Source organism: Corapipo altera, unplaced genomic scaffold (assembly GCF_003945725.1).
Source record: "Corapipo altera isolate COAL_440 unplaced genomic scaffold, ASM394572v1 23b, whole genome shotgun sequence".
Classification (NCBI taxonomy): domain Eukaryota; kingdom Metazoa; phylum Chordata; class Aves; order Passeriformes; family Pipridae; genus Corapipo; species Corapipo altera.
The window spans coordinates 7,300,187-7,322,119 of record NW_020884885.1 but is presented as its reverse complement, the minus strand read 5'-3'; the positions used below and the strand labels follow the sequence as shown (position 1 = coordinate 7,322,119).

The window sequence follows — 21,933 nt, the reverse complement described above, 5'->3', positions numbered from 1 at the left end:
TATTTGTGAATAGCCTACAGTTGAGACATTAAAAGATGAGAAATACTTTTGGGAAGGATATAACATTTCCAAGACTTGATCAATTTTAGATCATTTTCTAGTAACATTTTTTGAAAAAAAATGTACATTTTTTTTTGAAAAAAAAAAGTACATAAATTCATACAAGTTAGGCGAATAAAGACAATTAGAATTTCCTGATGCTTTATTAGGTAGAGAAAAATATCCCTGGAATAATGCTCTATCTGTATCTTTGATTTTAGGAAAAAAATATAAGGCTTCTGCATACATCTATTGAAAAAGGAAAATAAGATGAAAATATTCACTATTATCCTTTTTACCGGAAGTACATTTTTCCAATCATATTAGTGTACTGAATTGATCTCTTCTATCAGTCTATTCATACATGGACATATATCAACACGAAATATCTTGTAGATGGCTTGACACTCAATTACCAACAAGACAAAAAATTTTATAGCCTCAGACAGACCAAAAGATCATGCTAGCTTACAGAATTTAAGCAGAGAAATACCTTATGTTTCTTGATGAGTTTCAGTGTTCCATCTTCATCTTTACCATAGTCCTTGCTTGTCACAAGTGGATATTTTTCTACAATCCAAGCCTCCAGGTCTGAAATATTCACTAAAAACTGTCAGTTAAAGAGAGAACAAATGAGTTTTTACTTCAACTTTAAAAACACTCATATCATCTTTTTACCTAATAAATTCTAAATGGAGGGTGCACTGTAAGATTTACTGTGACATTTTATCAAGTATTTAATTCGCTGTTCTGTGAAATCATAAAAAGATAAAGGAGATCACAGATGGAAGACTTCAGCACAGGATAACTAAGGTCTTCTCCAGGTATTACAGCTCTGGCAGTAAGTTTCAAGTTATCTCACTTTTCTTTCTTCACATCACTTTCCTTTCTTGACTCTTTCTTTACCTTATTCACTAGGGGTAGGGGTTAACTGTATCATATCAGTGTGATATTTCTCCTTCCCCTGCCTGAGAAGTTCAAATCATTATAAGAATCGGGCTTCATAAATTTTACAGTATGGATAAGTGTTTTTATAGATAGAGGAAATAAGAGCCAGATGATCATATACCCCAGGGAACATACCATAGCTGGTCTGGCGAACTCTGTGCAAACATTGTTTATGTCTACCAAACAGCATGTGCTACCTGAATAACTGAACTCCTACATGATCCACTGATGACAGAAAATTTGGATTATTGATATAAATATTTGCATGCAATTTTTAACTTTTTTTTTTCAAAAAAAAAAGGATAAAGGCTAAGGATAAAATTCCAGAAGCCTATAGAAAATAATAGAATCAAAATCCCTAACGTTCTCTGAATCTTTACTGGGAACAGGTAAAGATTGGATAGCACAAAAAATCCCCTCTTTTCTGATTTTCTTATCATAATTCTCCAGTATGAAGGGCCAGTTCAGGATTCATTACATTAATTAAGTCAAAGCCTGAGGCTGTATAAAGATACTGAGAAGGGAGCTACTACTAGGAGAAATGTGTGTTCTGTACAGAACCATAAGGGGTGGGTATAGAACTCAAAGGAAACCTCTAGAGCAGCAGGTCTAGGCTGGGGGTTGCATTCAACTGTGCAATCCAGCCCTCCACTCCCATGACTCTGGCCGCAAGCAACTGAAGAGAATACCAGTCCCAGCAGAGCTGGGTTTTTGTTCACTTTAATACTTTGGTCTTCTTATTTGTCTGAAGAAGCTACTGTGTAAGTTCTTTGCTCTAATTTGTACCTCCTGGAAGCCAACTGAGTGCTGCAGTTGCTTCATCCTTTCCTCACAGGACTTCTCCAAGCCCTGCCAGGCAGTCACAAGCTCCTGGCATTTCTCACTTATTTTCTGAGATGATGGGTGCTGGCCTGCAACCATTGTCTTTCCTTTATCCAGGACCCGTTGGACTTGCTGTTTATGGGCAGTCACTTCTGCCTGCAGTTCCTGGGAATGAGACAAAATAAAAAGTAGAAATAAAAGAAGGGAATGTGAGGATAAATAAATTTTGTTACTCCTAGTCCTAAGGAAAACTGGCAGCTGGTGACAGTGGGTAGAGTACAGCAAGTGGACACGGGCTGTCTATTTCTATAACACCTGCAGTCTCAGACACTACTCCCAGCCCCACTTGCATAATGCTCTGCCCTTGGTACTGCCGCTGAGAGAGGAAAGAAGAGTATGTAAGGAAGCAGCAGACATCCCTTAACTTCCCTACACATGAATCCTCAGCCTTATGCTTTGATCTGGTCCTACCCCTTTTCCCCTTATCTTTACCATGCTCTTTCCCCTTCCCCTGTCCAGCAGTCAGGAAGGTTTGGAAGGTAGAACAGAATGAGAGATGAGACACAAAGCTGGGTGAGTCAGCAAAGAATGTTGAGCTGCTGGTCAGAAAATAGAATATCCCAGAAGATGAATAGGGCTGGAAGACGATGAGAAGTGAGACACTGTCAATAGTACCATGAAAATTATTAGATTCCTGCTCCATAAGGCATCCCCATTGGTTTAATAATCTTTCTCATGGAATTTGCAATCAAGGTGCTGCAGAATCCAGCATTGCCTGTGGTACAGGACAGACAAGATGTCCCTCTGACTGTGAGGAATTGCTGCATAGAACCCAACTCCCCAGAAATCAGTGTTAACTTACCTTGATAGACATGTTGACTGTAGCTTGTTCAAACCATTTTACAAGCATAGAATTAAAATAAATGTTAAATGGCTGTTACATGCTCTTGTAAAAAATCTAGCACGTACAAATTTCAAGATTTCATGTATAAGGAAGCAGTAAGCATAAAACTACAGTAGGACAAGCATGTAACAGTCAAAAAAAAAAAAAAACAACCCAGATTGAGCCACAAAGGAAAAAACCTCTTATTTTCTGTTTAGTGTAAGGTACACTGGCTTTTTATCCACTTTTAATGGGAAGAGCTACACAATTTCTCAGAATAATACAAATTTTGCAGTTCTCACAGGAATTTTGTATTTGCTCAGAAAATCATCACCACACTGCTGATTTGTCTCAATCCACTGAACCATTTTAGCTGGACTAGGCTGTTAGCAGTGAATGCACTCATACAAAGCGTTAACTGTGCAGGTTTGCAGGCTGAGATGAAGTGCAGTGTGTCACCATGCTATAATACACTTGATTAAAGGAGTTACCTTGTGTTTTTGCAACAGATTTTGAGCCACATCCAAGGACTTCCCACAGTTGGTGGAATGGGCAATAGCCAAGCGCTCATTAATCCAGTTCAATTCCATGTCATGATAATGGTAGAACTCATAAAGATCCACCGCAGCTTCCAGCAACTTACGCCTCTCATAAAGAGGTGCTTCCAAAGACTCAAACCTAGGGGTTATCCATTAAATATATATTAAAACAAAGTTTTATCCTAATTCTGCTACAGGAATTAGGCTACAATACCATTGTGAAGATTTCAAACGCTAGACACTTCTTTGCAATTAAATATCAATGGTTAATGCTGACTGCATATACAAGAGTCCCTTCTACAGTAGGCTACTTATGACAAGTAGAACTATATGATAACACTAAACGTAAGCAGAGAAAAAGTGATTTACGCTTTTGAAGTCCTAGGTTTGTCCTGTGGTGTTTTAAGAAACTAGTCACTAAAGCAATGTATGACCTATGGATAAGCAAGGGACAAGAGGAGGAGTGCAGCAGGCAAGGAGCAATGTCCAGCCACAGAGGTTGAGATGGGTCAACAGGCAGCTGTACAGTTGCAGATCAAAGCATAATTGTGTTACAACTGGGAGGAGAAATCACCCCTGAGCATGGGTTAAACTTAATCAAGTAAAAGACATTTTCTACCAGGTAGAAGAAAAAATGCTATTTGTCATAAGGAGTGGAGACAAAAAGAGAGTGACACCGCACCTTTTCAGATATTTCTGTGTTTCATCCAGAATCCTCTGGGAGTCAAAGTGATTGGTGGCCATTTTCCTTGCATGAGATACAATAGCATTCATCTTCTCTGCCAGCTCACGTGTCTCATTTTCCAGTTGTCTGTGCTGCTTGAGTAGATTACGGCTGGAGCGCAAATCATGGCCTGTCTCAGGTTCCTGAAGAACTTTCTCAATTTTCTCTATCTTCTTTTTGGCATCCTGTCAAGAAAAGATTACAGCACACTCATCCTGTCCTTTCAACACCATTTTCTTTCACTAATCCCTTCCTATGACAACTTCTTGGACACAATTTTTAAATCCAATTGTCTTTTCTTGATAACACGATTACTGAGTGTCTCTAAGAGGTCTCTCCTGGGAATATTTTGTTTTGCAAACTATTTTGGAGTACTCTTCTCTCTGAGCCACTAAAGCACACAATTAAAAACAGCCTCTTTGAACTATCTTCAGTGACATAAGACAAAACAATCAAACAATCTTCAAAGATTTCAGATTGTAGCTACAACACGACAGTTCCATGTCATAATGGTATTGAAACACCTTCATAACACATTGTTCCTCTTGCATAATTTTCCTGGATGACAGTGTGCTTAATACAGTGCCTTGCCTCCAGCCCTCAAACTGACTCCAAGCAAGCATGTTTGCACAGCAATGACCTGACCCTTACAGAGTTTTGATTGTTTTCCCAGTACAGGATGCCCACACAGATGCAGTGCTGAGCCTGAGCTCAACAGCTTTGTATCTTGGTGCTGTGCTGGCTCTGTTATCCTGCTCATAACTTTGGAGTGAGCTTGGTTAGCATTACACTGAACTTTCTCTCTGGATACTGTAGACAGAATGGACACTTTAAAATACACTTTTGTCTGGATGGTATTCTCCTCATTTTTTTGGCATCCATACAACAGAGGAACCGGGCTCCTAGGCCATTCCTCCCCACTGTTCCCTGTAACTTCCTGACCTGGAGCAGTTCCATGAGCTGTTCTTGCTGTCCAGCTTGTCTCAGTTTGTCACCTCGCTCTACCATCTTGCCATATAATTCCTTCCAGTTCTTTTGAAGCTCTGACATCTTCTCCTGGATAGAAACTGCAGCATAATGGTTGTCTTGAATCAACTGATTTCCTTTCTGGAGAAACACAGCACATCATTTTATTAGCAGATCAGCATCTATGAAGTTTGGGACAAGATGAAAAACTTAGCTTCAAAATTGCCTTCACCTTTATCAGTGTCGTAAAGTGCTTCTCATTAGCCAACATTTCCTTCTCAGCAGCCTCATGCCACTTTAGTTTGCGTAGAACATTTGTTGGATCACGATAGGATTCATCTGATGCAATCTTGTACTTCTCTTCCATCCATATTAAAAGCTCAGCAGCATCACGATTAAACTCCTTACAGAAACAAACAGAATTAAATGGATTTTACTTCTGGTTCTGTGTGGGTTTGCAGTGAAGAAATGTGATGTATTTTCATATAAAAGTTGTTCTACATAATGAACACTTATAAATGAAGTATGATCTTAAAACCATTAATGAGGTTTTAAGCCTTCATAGTAAAATCTCTTAGTCCCTTTTTACCACATTTACTAATCTATTGCCTTTAATTGTCAGTGAATCAATTCTATCAATTCTCATTGACTGAATATTTTAACCATAAGAGGTCCAATCCTCCAGTATAACTTTGTATCTCAGCACTGAAAGCTGAATTTGGTGCCAAAACTTACAGTAACTACGCTAAAATATTAAGGTCCAGAACAATAATAAGTAATGAGCAGAATAAACTTATCCAGTAGACAAAACATTCTATTTGTGTTTTTAATTCAAAAATCTCCATTTTTGTTTTGGAATTTTGCTATGGTTATAGCTTTGTAAGATTTACCACCAGTGCATCACCTGCTCCCTGGTGAGTGAGACTCTGTCTCACAGCCAAAGAGAAGGTGAGCTGCACTAGGAATGCTCGGTAGTTTGAAATTTTGTCTCATAATAGGACAAAGAGGAAAACTGAAAATTTACACATCTCTGACCAAATCTGAAGTACTACTCTTTTTACCTGTAGCTGCAGGGAATCCAACAATCTCTGTTTTCTCTTTGCATTGCTTTGTATCAGCTGCTCCCACCTTCGCCGGAGAGTGACCATTCTTTCTTCAATGCTACCAAGAACAACAGGAAATTCAATGCAGTACTAGTCTTATTGGTTCCCCTTGGTTCTGCTGTAGTCATGAGTCTGCTATAAATGTAATCTAGTTCCAACAACTCTGTAACAGGAGGAAGGGATATACAGCCCTGTCCTACCAATGTGATGGGCTCATCTGGAAAGCAGCTATTGCTTCCCAGCTGCTCTGGATTTTCCTTTTGTATGGCTGTGTTACGTTAGTGAATTGTAGTCATGCACTAAAACACCGAAACCTTCCTCTGTCCTGAATATTCCACCTTAACTAATAAATTTCTCTGTAATGTACGTGCAATGAAGCTTTGGAATGACCTTCTAGTGCTGGCAAGAAATCAGATCTTAAGGGCATTTTTTATAAATTTGTGGAGGGAGTTTTCAAGACATTTCACTTGTGATCACAAGAATATAGTCTTCTGATCCAAGAGGTCCATTCTAACCCTCTATTTCTAATTCTTGTTTGCAAAGGGGTCCCCTTAGTAGATCCTAGTGGCTCTAGTATAGAAAAAGGAATTACAGATAACAGTTCAGATTCAATAAAGACACAAAGGATCTGCTCCCAATGAATTATGTCCTTGTGAAGTCTTCTGTAACTTTTTAAAAGCAAACAATAGTTCTAATACATTATACAGATAAATGAAAGAATTCATTTTTGGTAGGCATTTAATCAGTTTACATTAAAGAAGTTTTGTCACTGTATGTCATTTATGATACAAGGCAAATTATTCTAGTGTTCGGCCAAATGCCACTTCTAACCTAAAGCATTTTATTTATCCAGGAAATCTATTAAAAAAAAAATTCCTTTTCTCCTGCTCGTCCAACAGATCGTGGCTTGGAGGTCAATTAATTTCTCCTCAGAGAAAGTTTTTCCTCTCCACCTAATCACACTGGATCATTTATTAAAGCTAAATAAATGTTTGTACTCACACATGAGATGCAAAGTGCCTGCTCTCTAGGAGATTCGCCCCATTTTCATTAAGTGCTTCAACTCGTCTCTTCAGTGCCACCAGCACTTGTTCAAATTCCTGATGTTGCTTCAGCAGACTTCGAACAGCATCTACATGGTCCTGCATTTAAGAAAAAAATTTGATCAAGACTTTTCTTGATTGTACTGTTGTTTCTCTAGTAGTGAAAAAAAAAAAATTGACCTTATTTTCCTCCTTCTCTCTCAGGCAGGGAATACAGTGTACATTTTGCATGTGCCTAAGGATGTTCAGGACTATAAACAAGCAGCAGGTGTTCAGGTTTGTATCATATCTGATTCCTCTGTTCTATGTTTCCATTATTATTTCGTTGTCACCTTTTAAGAAAGTCTTCATTCTAAATTTATGTCAGCATTCTGGCACATCTAGAGATGTACAATACAACAGGCTGTAACTAAGTAAAACTTTTTTCCACTCAAATGATCCAAAAGTATCAATGTTTTAGGTTCAGCTGAAAACGTAAGAGATGGTGAGACACCACAAACTCCTTCTTCACTGATCTTGTGAATATTGCCTGCATTTGTTTTTTTGCTTCATTTGCTTTAAAGTTCTTAAATCAGTGAAAAGAAAAAGTTTTTTTTAAAACAGTCATGTTTTTACTTGACAAAAAAATTTATGTTCAAGCTGAAATATTTTTTAATGGTTAGTCACCAAACAGATGAGTCAATTTTATATAAACCATATGACATGTACAAACACAGCAACAAATCACAACTCTAGTTGGTTTTAAATTTTTTTTTGAGAGACAATGAGCTTTTTTTCTCATGAAGATGAGCAAGAATATAAGAACGTTAATGAGAACCTGAAAGTTTAATTTCCAACTATGAAAAAGCCATGACTATTAGAACAAGGAAACCAGTTTAATTAAGAAAATTGTTGCTACTACCTGCATGGGGAGATGAGAAAACAAGATCAGATGCTGTACATACCCCAAGGTCATCTCCCCGGAGAAAGGCCTCATGACCAGAGAGGGCTGCATTAATACGGTCTCCTTCCCTATAGAACTTCTGCAATTCTAGGCCATCCTGCAGCTTCTTCAATCGCCATTCCCACATTTTCAGCAGTTCTTTGTTCTCCTTGGCAAGCCTCTCCATGGACTGGTGGACATCCATGGTCCTGCTGTTACTGGGCTGTTGGTGGATTACTTTGTGCCCTAGCTCTTCCAGCTCCACAAATCTTTCCAGAGTCAAAAAGAAAAATGAGACCTCATTGCATGAGGGAATATGAATTCTCTTTCATCACACCTCTTTGCTCTTTTGGCAGTGCCTACACATCAAGCTTCCCCCTTCCCTTTTACTCTTCTCCTGCTGGCCATAGTTGTGCACTACAAAATGCAGCTGGTCTTTTGCTCAGGGATATATGCTGCAGGCAGTAGGTGAGATTTCCCCATTTGGACAGAAAGCCCATATAAGCAGCAGGCTTTCACATCAAAAGGGAGAGGAGGGTAAACAATATCTGGAAATTCATAACAAGCAGAAGAAAAACTAAAAATTATGGCAAATGGAACATAAGGCCTGAGAAGGAGTGGGTGAACTGCAATAAAGTGCAGATGGCACTATCTGAGTGTGTCAAGAGAGCTTATGGAATACTATTACTGCCAACATACAGATCCTCCCTCCCCCTCCATCAGTCATCAGGATAAGTATGCAAAAGCTGACTGCATTTTGTGTTTCACAGTCTCCTTTTGACAGTAAGTTTCAAGTGCATTTGAATAAACTTTTGGCATCACTTTCATGCACAATTTATGTACAAGATAGACATGTTTCATTTTCACAGTACTGTTGTCATATCACCCTACTGCCCACCCTCACAGAATCTCTCTACCTTTCTTTCTGAGAGCTAATTTCTTTCAGCAGGTCTTGATGTTCCTTCAGCAATTGCTCTGCAGAAGCCACATCCACACCCATTTCTTCACTGCTCAGCTTCTCCTGAATGCCTTCTGCCCACAGTAGAAGCCTACGGCTGTCTTGCAGAAAGGACTGTTGATTTTGTGCCCACTGCAGAATGTCCTGCTTCTTTTGGGTCTCCAGCTTGAGCTTTGCCAGAAGCCTCTCCATGTTCTCTACCTGCTCAGTGATGGCCTTGCTCTCTGCGGGGTTGGTGTCCTTAATACTGAAATAAAATACATTCAATTGGATGAACAGGCATTTTTTTAGAGTTTGAATCAAAACTTTTTAAAAGGAACAGATTTGGATATTTACACTTGCATTAAAAAGAAGGTCAGCTAGGGCAACAAATTCTCATTGTGAATGTATAGAAAACTCAAAGCAGTAAAAAATTTTAAAGTAGTGTTTCAAGTTCAAACTCCCATGCACAATTCTCTGCTATCTTCTTACGTTCACCCTTGCTTCCCTCGATTACCCTCTTTCAGGGTCTAAATGATACTTCCACATTTTGAACTAGGTAAATCCCATTAGTAGAAGTAACTACTCTACTTGCTAGAACTACAGACAATCCTGTGATATTTATCCTCCTACACCTGTGAAGTCTGGAAGCAATCACTTCACCAATTACCCAGCCATACTCAAGAGAGATCAACTCCATCCAGAATGCAAGTTTGTTCTTTGGACTGCTAGAAAGAAAAACTTCAAAAGCTGTTCATCCTCTTTATAGTCATAATTTACAACTTGATCTTAGAGAACTATCAAAGAGTGTGGAAACAAAGAGAAAGTTCCTTACGACTTTGCAACACTCCTCAAGTATTCAATTTTCCTCTCTATCACCAGGACCTCTCTTTCAACTGTATGCAGTTTGCGCTTGTCTGACTCCAGCCCAGCAGGCAAGTTCCCTGGTTCCAGATCCCTGAGTTGGACCATCTTGTCTTGCAGTAGTACTCCTATGCTCTGACAGTCCTGAAGAAATGTCTTCACATCAGCCACTCCAATCAGTTCGGAGCCCTTTTCCTCTTTCAGAGTTTCCATGCGACTCCAACTTGAAGAAAGACAACAATTGTTATACATGATCTATATTCTTTTTTTGTTCAGAAAAAGTCTTTTATAAAGATTTCATCAGGACTTAAGTGGGCTGAGGAGGTGAACACTAGCACTCCCTCACAACATCGAAGTTCATATCAGTCCCATGTCAAGCAAGGGGACCCTGCTCAGTTCTGACCAGGTTCAGAACACGCTGAATATGATGCAAATCAACTACCATGGTCAAAATAAGGACCTGGCTGTGCCTCACGGTTCCCACTGAGTGACATGGTGCCAGGAGTGTGTTCACAACAGGTACTAACTATACTTCATGAAGTTAAACATTTGATGTTCCTTTCAAGGTTTGTGAAGGGTGTCCTCACCTGATGCTTAAGTAACCAAATCAACTGCTGCAGCACAGTACAGAGAGAACTACTCTGAATACATCACTGTCACCTGTGGGTGAATTCACATTGTGCTCTAACATGCACACACAAATTGCTGCAGTTTAAATATCTTGGTGTCAGGGGCCTAGAAGCATCCCTTAGTCCTGGAGGCCTGACACTGGGCTCAGGGCCAGCCTACAGCGAGGATGAGGGCTGCCCCCTTCCCACTGATGAAACTGTTGTCTAGATTGGGAATGAATGGTCAGGTCTCCAATTGGCCCCATGAGACAATCCTGTTTATCAGTAGCACTTTTACCTGGTGTTCATCTCTTCCAGCCAAACCTGGATCTCAGAATATTTGCTGGGACTGATCTTCCCATATTTAACCGCTAATTTTTCAATGTCTCCCAGCTGGCCTTTGCCTGCAGCCAGTTCCGTTAAAAAGCTCTAAAGTAGAAAAGATATAAGAATTAAGAACTTGAGGTTTTTCCATTTCTATGGACACAATTCTTAATAATCTGTCATATCCACTCATCTCCCACTGTCACAGTTGGCTTCTCCATTTACCAGCCTGCTGACAACATGCATACCTGTGCACGTAGCTCTCCTACAGCCCTCCTAGCATCCCCCAGTGTGCACAGTACACCTGTGCACATATGTCCCACTCCACTGTGGTGCAAGTGCACTGATGGATTTTTTCATCATTTGGCATTTTTTTCCAAGAGGTGTAAGGTAAACCACAAAAATAATCCTTTTATACCATGATATTTGTATAGGATACAATGCTCACAAGAAGATAAAGGAACAGAATCACATCAGTTTCTCTAATCTGGCATAGTCTGTATGAAAGAAATATCTGATCTATGCATGACTCTCTAAATTGAATGAAAAGACTCTCAAAACATCATTTCTCAACTATCTTTTCTCCCAAGGTCAATCTGATTTAAAAGGTGTCATCTGTGATCAGGGAAAAGGGATACCTGATATTTCTGCTGCATGACTTCCACATTGTCTGCTTGAGGTTGAAGAGTCCGGAAAATGTTCTCTTTATCTTTCATCCATGACTGAAATTCTTCGCAAGAGCTACAGAAGCGGTAATAGCCAATCATCTCCTCCAGAGCCTTTTTTCTGTTCTGTAAAACAGATGAAGACCTAAGTATTTTTGTAATGACTCCCTGCCATTTGAAGAAACAAAAAGAAAAAAAATCCTTGCATTTAAGCTACAATACACAGGTGGTACTCAGTAATTTTCCCAGACACTGCTGAAAGAGAACAGAAAGGTGATACTTCAAGATCACAATACTTCTTCACAGAGTAACAGTAGTTTAAAAGCATAAGAGAAGCAGTTGGCGAGTACTCAGCCTCTGACAGGCAGGAAGGCCACTGTGCTACTTGCTGCTGCAAGACTTAACTCAGTAGTCTCAGGAACAGGTATGTCACATGGTCACAACATGTTTTTGTTGGTCTTTACGGCATGATTACACTAGGTGGGAATGAAAAATAGCATATTGAGAATGCAGGTTACAGTTGTTTATTTTTTCTGGTACCAGGCCAGACAGCCTGAATATTTAGGAGCTACAGCAAGCAACATTTATGGGGGGAAAAAAAAAAAAAAGATTACACAAAAGAGTCTGCTTTTTGTAAAATAAAAATACTAGAATGTAAATGGGAAGTTTGCCAACATAAAATGGGTTTGGTACAAAACTTTAATGCTAATCTTGAGCCTTGAAGGCCTGCAGGAACTAACAGGATTGAGACACATTATTAAACTGAAAGCAGAACACAGCACAGCACTTAATTTTTATTTGCATTACCTTGGATTTGACTTTTTTTGTGAAATACAAAGCAGAAGGGCATACCTCAGCCATGCTCTGTAGATTTTTGTAAAGTGAATCTATTTCATCTTGGGTTTTCCAGATGTTCTCTGAAAGAAAATGAACATCTGGACTTAAGGTTCCAGTGGATGTTTCAGATGTTTCAGATGTTTCCCAGGTTCGACTGAATGGTAGCTTAGCTGTCTTTTGATTTAAGTCACTTGGGGCTTCCCTCTTAATCACCTGTTAAGAAAAATTTAACTAAATCAATGAATGAATATTTCTGATTTGGATAAAAATTTCACACAGAAGGGAAATTTGGACCTGCTAGTTCAAATCACAGCATTCTGACCCTTTAAACCAAACATTTCAAGTATTTCTTTGAATTTGTTTCCATTGTTTTATTCTGAAAGACTGAACCAAACAACTGAAAAAAATTTTGGTTTTGTTTAAAGAAGTTTAAATCATTTAAAAATATATTGATTGAGTACAAATTCTCATTTTGGACTCAGATAAAAGTTGTTTTGTTGTAGGGTTTTTTTTAATATTTTTTATAAGTTTCCAAAGCAAGGCAATTGACTATGCTCACAGTCCTATTTGTGGTGATATTTTAGTACCTGAATATTTCCAGTTTCAAAGCCTGTGAGTGCCCTAGTGAATCAATACTTCTATTTGTATATGGATATCATCTTGTTACATGCTTTTTCATGTTTAATAACAAAGCAATAAAATTTTTATTCTAATAAAAATTAATGCTGGATTGATGGAGTAAAGGGAAGAGCCAAAGCAGTGCTCATAGCTCTCAAATTTGTTTTGCTAAACATTGAGTAAACATACAAGTCTAAGAGAAGAAAGCTATGAAATGTGTCATTCATTCTTCTGAATTCTGTTATTAAGTGAACCGATTTCAAGTTGGAAGTTTCCTTTCTAGTCAGTGAAAAAGAGGGGCATCTGCAAAGGTTGACTTCATCCCATATGCCTTAACATCTGTCCTGGATTGTATGACTTGTTTCTGGAGTTGTGGGATGGTTCATTACTGCATCAGGGTACAAAAAGAATTTGTAAAGATGTTTTGATTAAGTGTCTGCTCTTTAAAGATGACTGAAATTAATAATTATGAGAATAAAGACTGAGAAAGTTTTTCTGAGGATGGGTAGAGGGAACTAATATGATGAGAGTATTTCTAGCACTTCAGAGAACACTAACTAGGTGTGCTACAAGCGGCCAACGAACCTCTTTGTTACTTAAAAATTTGCCTCAATTCTAATTAAAAACTTAATTTGGAATATTTTATGTTGTCAAAATCAAAATATCTTATATAATTAAAAAACATTTCATTTACATTTCTCAACAAAATGTGACACAATCCCTCATCTACTTACAGTAGCTGGAGCTTGCTGTGCTGCAATGTCAGCCTGCTGTTTCAGGCGTGTCATCTCAGAGGAATAGGCTGCAATCTCCTTCTCCAGGCGCAAGTGACGATGCAACAGTGCTTCTGCACTCGATTCATCTTTTCCATAGTCCTTGCTGGCTAGAAGGGGCTGCCTTTCTTGCAACCATGAATTTGCTTCATCGATGTCAGCAAAGTACTAAAGAAACACAGGGAAGAAAACATTTGGATTCATCCTGAAAGTATTGTATCCTGCTACTTCTTCTTTATAAAACTATGAATAAGGAGAAATTCCATTAAGTTTGTAGCCATAAGGTTACTACCTCGTGTCACAAAAGCTATGAGTAAGGTAGCTCTAAATCCATGATGTATTTCATGCTTGTATCACAGATAATTCACAGAATCACAGTGAGTAAAGAGATTCAAAGATTGCCTATATAGCTCTTTAAAAGCTCCTAATTAGCTAAAATTTCAGGGTGCATAATAGTGGCAGTAAAAGAAACCCACAATGTATGATGTTAGTAGGTACTATGTAAATATCTACTGCGTAGATATTTTCTAAATGTTTAAGGAACAAACAATTAACTTAGTCTACAACAGAAGTTTTCCAGAATTTGCAGTCTGCATGGCTATGGTTGTAAAAAATGAGAACAAGCTTTTGAGATATAGAATAAAGGTACAACAGAAAAAAAAAAAAAAGAAAATCCATAGTAGTGAAGAACAAATGCAGAAGAACTAAAGCACCATAGTGGTGTTAAACCTACTTAACGGAAGAGAGAATTTAGACTTTCTCAAGGACAAAGTTGTTCAGTTTTGTTCAAGTATTTCATGGAAACAACAGACTGAACAAAAAACTTAGGAAAGGAAAATTGGGAAAAGAAAAAAGGGGACCTGAGATAACGTGTGATGTGATTTAAGAATGTTGCTTTTTAAGAGTTCTTTATTTGCAGATATTTGAATGCTTGCAGGAGTAAAATCATAGGTCAGAATGGCAGTGTCAAACATTTGGCAGGCTTTGTGAAGTTCATAGTCAACCTAAGTTTTACAACACGTTACTTTTGTTGTTGGTTTTTGGAGTTCTTTTTTTCATGTGAGGAAAATGTCACACAGCTACCCCAATTCTATTCTCTAAAAAGACTCTGCATCAGCACTATCATGTGAGTTATTTCCGCTAGCATTTTCACCTTTAGAGTAACTCCCAGCTGCTCAAATCTCCTGCCTGGCTGGCTTGCAAGAGGATTGAGACTTCACTGCCACAGATCCTTTTGAAGACCAACATCTGAAGGGTTTCCTGCCATGCTCTCCATGTGGAGGCATTGGGCAGAACAGAGCCACATCCACGTCCCCCATACACACATCACAGCAGAGCCCTCTTACCTGTTTGATGAGAGCTGCTGCCTGCAGGCGGGTTTTGCGATCAGCCACCTCATTTTGGAGCTGCTGCCACAGCTTCTGGAGGTTGTCTGTCTGCCTCAGAATGTCATCCTGGCGAGCAGGGTTCTTTTGGCTGAGCTCCCAGCCCCTCCTCATCACATTTGCGCATACGGCTCTGTGGGAATTGCACTCTGCTTCAAGAGCCTAGCACAAGGATGGGAAACATGTCAGCATAACTCATTCCCCACCAGTGAGAGAAAAGAGGGGGTCCTGCTCTGCTACTGTAATGCGTACATTTCCTAGAGCCCCATGTCTTATTCATGCCTAAGACATTTCCCTTAGCTCTCTGAGATGATTGCCCCTCTGCTCCCCACACTGTTCTACTTCTTGCCTTTGATCTGAAGCTCGTTATGTAGTCTTCTCTAAAGGAGATACTTGTCATCCACCAATTCAGCTGTCTCATGCTTTCCAGAAGGAACAAATACACAAACAGATGCACACAAATGTATATTAAAATAACAGAAGAGGCTCCTGTTTCTGTTATCATATGAAAGTTCTCAAACCCACAGGTCTCTTTACTTGTTCACAGTGATTCTTTGCCATAAGAAGGCACTAGCTCATATAGCTAAACTTTTGATATTAAGCCACAGCAAGGTCTGGGGCAACAGATTTGTAAGGTCATACAATGTTATTCGTTCTGCCTGCTGATATCTGTCTTCTTTTCACCATCTCTCTCTTTCCCCACATCTCTCTTGGCCAGGAAAGGAGGGTGAGAAAAACAAAAATTAGCAACCTTTTGTTTTCTGCCCATCAAAAGTTAGCTAATATGAAGCTTGGTGTCTTCACTAGAAGCCCCACTTCTAAGTCCAGTAGGAAGCATATTCTTTCTCTACAGTTTCTTTCCCCTTTTGGGGAAAAAAATCCCTACACTACATATTTTTTAAAAATTCCAAACACTGGTCATGACACTTGGGATAAGGAGAGGTTTGACAGCTTTTTTTAAGTGAACTGAACTGTAAATGACTGAACTGAAGGACATTGATGTTCTAAAGTCTTGCTTTAATACAAAGACAAGGCACCACCAGCAAAGTAAGATACCTTGTTCTTCTGAATAGAGGCTGTAATCTGGCTGACATCTTTCCCTAATGTTGTAGTTCTTGCTAGCTTCCATTTTTCATAGACCCACAATTCCTCCTCTTTGCAGTCACGGAAGAATTCAAAGAGCTTCAAAGCCTCTTCTAGCTGAGATTTTCTGAACCAAGGAAACAAACAGTGTATGTCAGTCAGAAGTAGGATTCCATGGAGACAAAGGTAGCATAATCAAAGAAGAATTTAAAATCAAAAATTTGAATGCCTTTAGTTCCTCTTTTTCATATATTAATTTATTCATGGAATAAGACAAAAGAAACAAAACTACATTTCCTTCTTTCTCTAGATGAAATAACTGCTTGCTAATCAGACTTCTCATAAAACAAGTTTTAATAAATGCTGAGAATGAAGTTATTCTTCATCTGTGAAAGTGAGTGATCCTTTCAGTCAATTGCAATCAAGACACTCAAGTTGCTTTTGTTCTGTCTTTATAAATGGAGAAATAAAAAAAATTCAAATGCTGGGAAGCTGTGCTCTCTGATTAAAGAAGTGATTGGCCATCCTAATCAGGAAGAACAGAGATACAAGCATAGCCCTACCGTGACTTGCTCAGAGCTGTAAGGTTCTGATACAGCTGATGAAGCATCTGAACTTTTGCATAAAGCACTTCTGGTTTAATTGTGCTGTCCTTGCTGATTTCTGCTGTCCTCTGGGTGATATGTTTCAATCTACCACCATAGGAAGAGATCTGTGAGTCAATCAAGCTGTGATTCTGTAGCAAATCTACTACTTCCAGGAGCTGCTTACCACAATCCTGGGAATTCACTAGCACCTACAAACAAAGTGAGAGAAAAAAAAAGGCATTGGTTGAGAGTGCATCCAGGGGCTTAGTACAAACAAATCAATTTAAAGATTCCTGTTGACTCTCATAGCTTCTAAGCATCCAAGAATACCAGTTAGGTAAAGCTAAAAAGCTGCCTATTTAGAGGAATTATACTTTTCTTTCAATTTCACAAGCTAATGGCAATAATTGAGAACTTCTATCTAATGCAGTGCAAGTAGTGGTCTCTTCAAATAAACATCTGTTTTAGTACCTAATTTACTACTATTTATTAAGGACTCAAGGTCTCAGAATCTGTGGGAGTGATGAATATCCCTTTCCTATAAACCCATCTGTAGGCAGATTGATTTACAATCTGTATTTTGAGAATTTTACAATATCCCATTTTATGGTATGTTCTAACTGCTGTGTTCTTTTATTTAAGGAACCTAATTGCCTATCTAAATAATGAAAATTAGTACTTCACAGTATTTAATTGGTGGCTGATGAAGGTACCAAGTGCTTACAAGTCAATTTTCCTTCTAACTGTATCAATAGATACAATCATCAATCTTATTGTAGGATACTATCTTTCCTTATCAATCTTCTCCCACATGCTCAGGCTATCATGGTTCCAGCAACGCTATTACCATTAGGTGTTCTTTGCTTACTAACACTAGGAGAGAAAGATTTATAACTTGGAGATAGCTCTTATCTTTAATTTGAAATTCACAACTTCATATAGCATGTTGGCTCTTTCAACTCAGGCACAAGGTAACCTGTAGTCATAAGGATTTTTCTGTCTTCAAGAACAAAGAATGGATATATACTCCCTGTCATTACAAAATCAAAATGGTCCTGGTTACTATTCATGCTAAAGAGAAGACTTTGTGCTCTGTCACTCTTGCAACAATTGGAAATTCTTGCTAAAAGCAAACTGTGCATTTACAGTGGAACTTTTCTTTCTCACAAGCGTATAAACCTGAAAGCCTGAGCTAGTTCTCATCTGTATAAACATTGGAGGTACTTCCAGAAGCTACTTCAGAAGAATTATATGGAATGGAAACAGAAGGTCATTTTATTCCTTTTACATTTCTAAATTTAGATAAGATTATTTCCTGTCTTTATTTTACTATATAACTTGAACCTGTAGTGCACTCCCTGTAATACCATACCTGGCTTTCTGATTAGCGAGAGTCCCTATAGCAAAGCCTATTATTTTCTCATGTAGTTACCTGTGATGATGAACTGAAACGCACAGTTAGGTATCTAAGTAAAAATTGTGCATTTTTACATAGCTGATAGACTTATGTCCTCTTGGCACCACCCAGTCCCTGGAACATGGCAGTTTTTCCAGGGACACTGGCAGCCGTGCAAGTTGTGTGCTGGTGGAGAGGGCTCAGTACCTGCAGCTCTTTCAGCTCCTCTGTAATGGCATCAGTGTCCCTCAGAAGGCAAAGAATTTCCTGCATTGTACCCAGGGATTGTTCTCGTCTCTGCAGCTGATCCAGGAGATCCTGCCACTGCTTTGAAATGGTTTTTTGCCTACAAAGGAAGAGAAAGAAATTACTGATTCGGACCAAACGCTCTGGACAGCACTGAAGGATTCTCAGTGTTTGTAGCTTTACAGGAGCTAAATGAACATGCACAACTCTTCACACTACTGTAAGAGAACAGGTCATGATCAGAAAACAGGTCAAAGCATTGTTGTTACAGGTATTTTGACTAGCCCATCAATTGTGATAGACTTCTTAAAATTTAGAAGTTTTTTTTATGGATGTTCATACCTGACATTCCCTATTGTTTTCATTTCATACAGTGGAAAGGCTTGGAAAAAAAAGAAGTGGTGTTTAAATGGCTGCTTAAAGTAAAATATTAATCTAAACCATACCATGTTACAATCTGATCTCATAAAGAGTTTAAATTCCTCTTTTGTAACTGTTTTTCTTAGTTTTCCCATAGGTTTCTGATTTTGTCTGAACTTAGAAAAGCATTGAAATACCACAAAATAAGTCATTTGTATGGCATTCTTAGACATTCACAAATCAGGCTATATAATAACCCAGGATAATCAGAGAAGTTATAATGTCTCAATATTTGCTCCAAAGTGGAGTCAATCTGAGAAGACTTTGTGCCTTAATCAATTTGTATCTCCTCAAACTACAGAATGAAAAAGAAATGTGTTGATTTGGGGGGGGAAAAAAGTATCTAAGCGTTTTTGATGGGAGATAGAATATTTGATTGAAATTTTTATATATATTTTCATATATAAAAAAACCTTAAAATTATTTTTCACCCTAAATCAGTCTGAGAGTTTGATCATTCAAGGCAAAAACTAGAATTTTGAAGGAGATGAAACATTTGCCTTATCTGCTGCAACTATTCACAGACAGAAGAAATTCCTGCCAGCTTTACTCATAGGGGGCAGAGCTAAGATTTATAACTACAAATAATTTTCTTCCATGAAACCACAGAATTTCAGCTAATTTTGACCTCCATCAACACACAGTCTCGTGACCGTCACTCACTTCTTCAAGATTTGATCTTTGCTGTGAAAGTTCTCTTGGCTAAGAACAGTGGCCATTTCATCCAAAGCTGTGAAGCGTTCCTTCCTGGGCAGTACATCTGCCACAATGGCTTCCAGCTTCTTACTGGCAGCCTCCATCCTGTCCACACTCTCTGGCCAGAAGTCCTGCTTCCCAATAACTTTCCTCATGTCTTCTAAGTAGGACTCACGCAGGGCTGCCTTCTTCAGGAACCTCTGTGCTAGCTGTTCCAGTCTTTCTAGCCTAAGCATCTCCTTTTGCAGTGCTTTTCCCCGGTTGTGCTCTGACTTTTCCAGTATGATCCAATGCTTTTCCACATCCTGCAGCATCTTCCCTTCTGGGGGTAAGTATGGTCGTTGGTTGTTGGCTCTCTGTTTGGTCCTGATGTTGAAGAGATGAGCTTCAATCACGCCCTTCTCTTGATATTTGGGGGGTTTCTCCACAGTGCGGAAGGTTTTGAAGTTGGCCATGAGCAGCCACATTTCCTGAAGAGAGTTGGGGAAATGACGGTCATCCAGTTCCATCACCTTCTGCTTAATCCATTTCAGGAGGTCAGAGACCATCTGCTCATATAGAAGCTTCAAGTCATCTATCTCCTTCAGGAAGAACACAATCTGTGACGGGAATATAAAGTTATAAGCCACATAAGAAACAGAATGAAGCAAGGTGGGTGAACAGAAAGCAGCATCTTCAGCAGTCATCACATTTTTATACAGGTTTGGTGGTAGCTGTCACATCTGAGGCCAGATGAAATCATAGACTAGCCTTCCATGAAACGCAGATAAATAAATATTATTTAATGTCTCATTTCAGTTTCTATTCAAGCAAACATTAGTTTTGGACTAAACAGCATGTAAGTGGAGACAGTCAGTGATTCCTATGTAGGCTGACTAGAAAGCAAGAATCCCAAACTGAGGGTTCACATTTTTTGTTTCACAATAAAAAAAACCAGATTTTTTCCCCCCGGTCTTGTTGCTAAACCTAAACCAATTCTGTCCTAATATGCAATTACACCCTCTTAGCTTCACCAGTTTAGGGTGTTAGGAAACCATCTGACAAGATCCTGGTTCTCCCACATGCACACAGTAGACTGCAGTCAAACAGCCCCTTCTCAATCTATCTCCTCTGTTGGAGTCGTTTCTCTTCATATAAATTATTAGAAAATGTATGGTGGCCCAACAGAGTCTGGTAAAGATGCTAACTCTGATTCAATACTAATTTTTCAAGTCCAGGACATTTATCTATTTCATCTGTGGCCTGATCTAACTTTATTTCAAGTTCAGGTAAATACTGGAGCAAACATCTAGAATGAAATCCATAATGAAATAAAAAGCATTAGAGTGGAATTATCCTTTCTTTCCACTGTACATTTTTTCCATCTTTATATTTTTACTCCATATTATTTTTTTTTCCTCATCCTAACTTAGTAACCCTCCTGTAGATGTCAGGTTTAATGCTGAACGATGTTGTCTGCCTCCATCATTTCACTTAGTTCGCCTGCTCCAGCCAGGCAGATTAGTGAGGGAGATGGCACTGAGAAAAGACACAGTCCTTCCAAGTGATAATCTGCTTTTACCTACCAGAAAGTGCACTTGGCAATGAATAAGGGTCACAGTGTAAGAGGAGTAAAATAGCACCAACCTTCAGTGCAGGAAAAGCAGCCCGTGACATCAGGGTTCCCTTCTGTATTTTCTGCCATCGTACCCAGTTCTCGCTGAAAGATCCTAGCAAATGCATGGTCACCTCTCATGGGAGAGGGAAAGGAGATTTACCTCCCAGAGCTGTTTCTCTCTGCCAACCTGGTCACACACTTAGTCTGAACTCAAAGGCTTCCTTGACACATTCAGGCTTCCCTCCCAATCCTATTAGTAAATTCAGACCTGCCTATTTGAGAGGACTAAGGACATGAAGAGATTAACATCTGTTTCCTTCTCCTTCTGAACCTTTGTGTGTATCAGAAATGCAGGAAGACAGGAATGCAATATTAGAGACAGGTTAAAAATAGGGAAGGAGGCAAAGAGAGAAAAAGAAGTAGGTTAATGGAGAGAGAGAAAAGAAATAATAAATATAAATGGAAAAAAGAGTGAAGCACAAAAAGAACTGAAAAAGGACAGAGTAAGAAAACTGTTTCTTCACATAATACAAAAGTTATGTCTTCCTTGCTCCTTATAGTTCCTCTAATACATGTTTGATGACTCAAGGACTATTTCAGCTTTATCAAAAGATAAATAGTGTCTCCTGGCCAATATCCAGTGACTCATGTAGACCAATCAGATCCTACTGCCCACTCTCCTCACTGATGTCCAAACTTTGACTGAATTCCAAGTCCCGTTCTCATCTAATGTTTCTCTTCTGAGAACATTCTGTTCTAATACAGAGAATCATAGAGTATCTCGAATTGGAAGGAAACTATAAGGACCATTGAGTCCAACTCCCTGCTCCTTGCAGGACTACTTAACACCAAATCATATAACAAAGAGCATTCTTCAGACACTCCTTGCACTCTAGCAGGCTTCATGC

At 38.9% G+C, this 21,933-nt stretch overlaps 1 protein-coding gene across 1 annotated transcript in view; it reads right to left on the bottom strand.

Moving 5' to 3' along the window:
* The window catches only part of SPTBN5 (spectrin beta, non-erythrocytic 5), a 94,685-nt gene that overhangs the window by 66,347 nt on the left and 6,405 nt on the right, over window positions 1–21,933 (bottom strand). The window contains exons 6-25 of the mRNA XM_027642475.1: window positions 19,396–20,027; window positions 18,274–18,412; window positions 16,647–16,879; window positions 16,057–16,210; window positions 14,962–15,162; window positions 13,577–13,783; window positions 12,240–12,437; window positions 11,361–11,513; window positions 10,697–10,827; window positions 9,762–10,013; window positions 8,907–9,194; window positions 8,012–8,258; window positions 7,027–7,166; window positions 5,983–6,082; window positions 5,154–5,324; window positions 4,898–5,062; window positions 3,914–4,140; window positions 3,184–3,370; window positions 1,774–1,974; window positions 533–649 (exon numbers count right to left, since the gene is read on the bottom strand). Coding sequence (XP_027498276.1) covers window positions 533–649; window positions 1,774–1,974; window positions 3,184–3,370; window positions 3,914–4,140; window positions 4,898–5,062; window positions 5,154–5,324; window positions 5,983–6,082; window positions 7,027–7,166; window positions 8,012–8,258; window positions 8,907–9,194; window positions 9,762–10,013; window positions 10,697–10,827; window positions 11,361–11,513; window positions 12,240–12,437; window positions 13,577–13,783; window positions 14,962–15,162; window positions 16,057–16,210; window positions 16,647–16,879; window positions 18,274–18,412; window positions 19,396–20,027 — 4,143 coding nt within the window. The remainder of the gene's footprint in view (window positions 1–532; window positions 650–1,773; window positions 1,975–3,183; window positions 3,371–3,913; window positions 4,141–4,897; window positions 5,063–5,153; window positions 5,325–5,982; window positions 6,083–7,026; window positions 7,167–8,011; window positions 8,259–8,906; window positions 9,195–9,761; window positions 10,014–10,696; window positions 10,828–11,360; window positions 11,514–12,239; window positions 12,438–13,576; window positions 13,784–14,961; window positions 15,163–16,056; window positions 16,211–16,646; window positions 16,880–18,273; window positions 18,413–19,395; window positions 20,028–21,933) is intronic.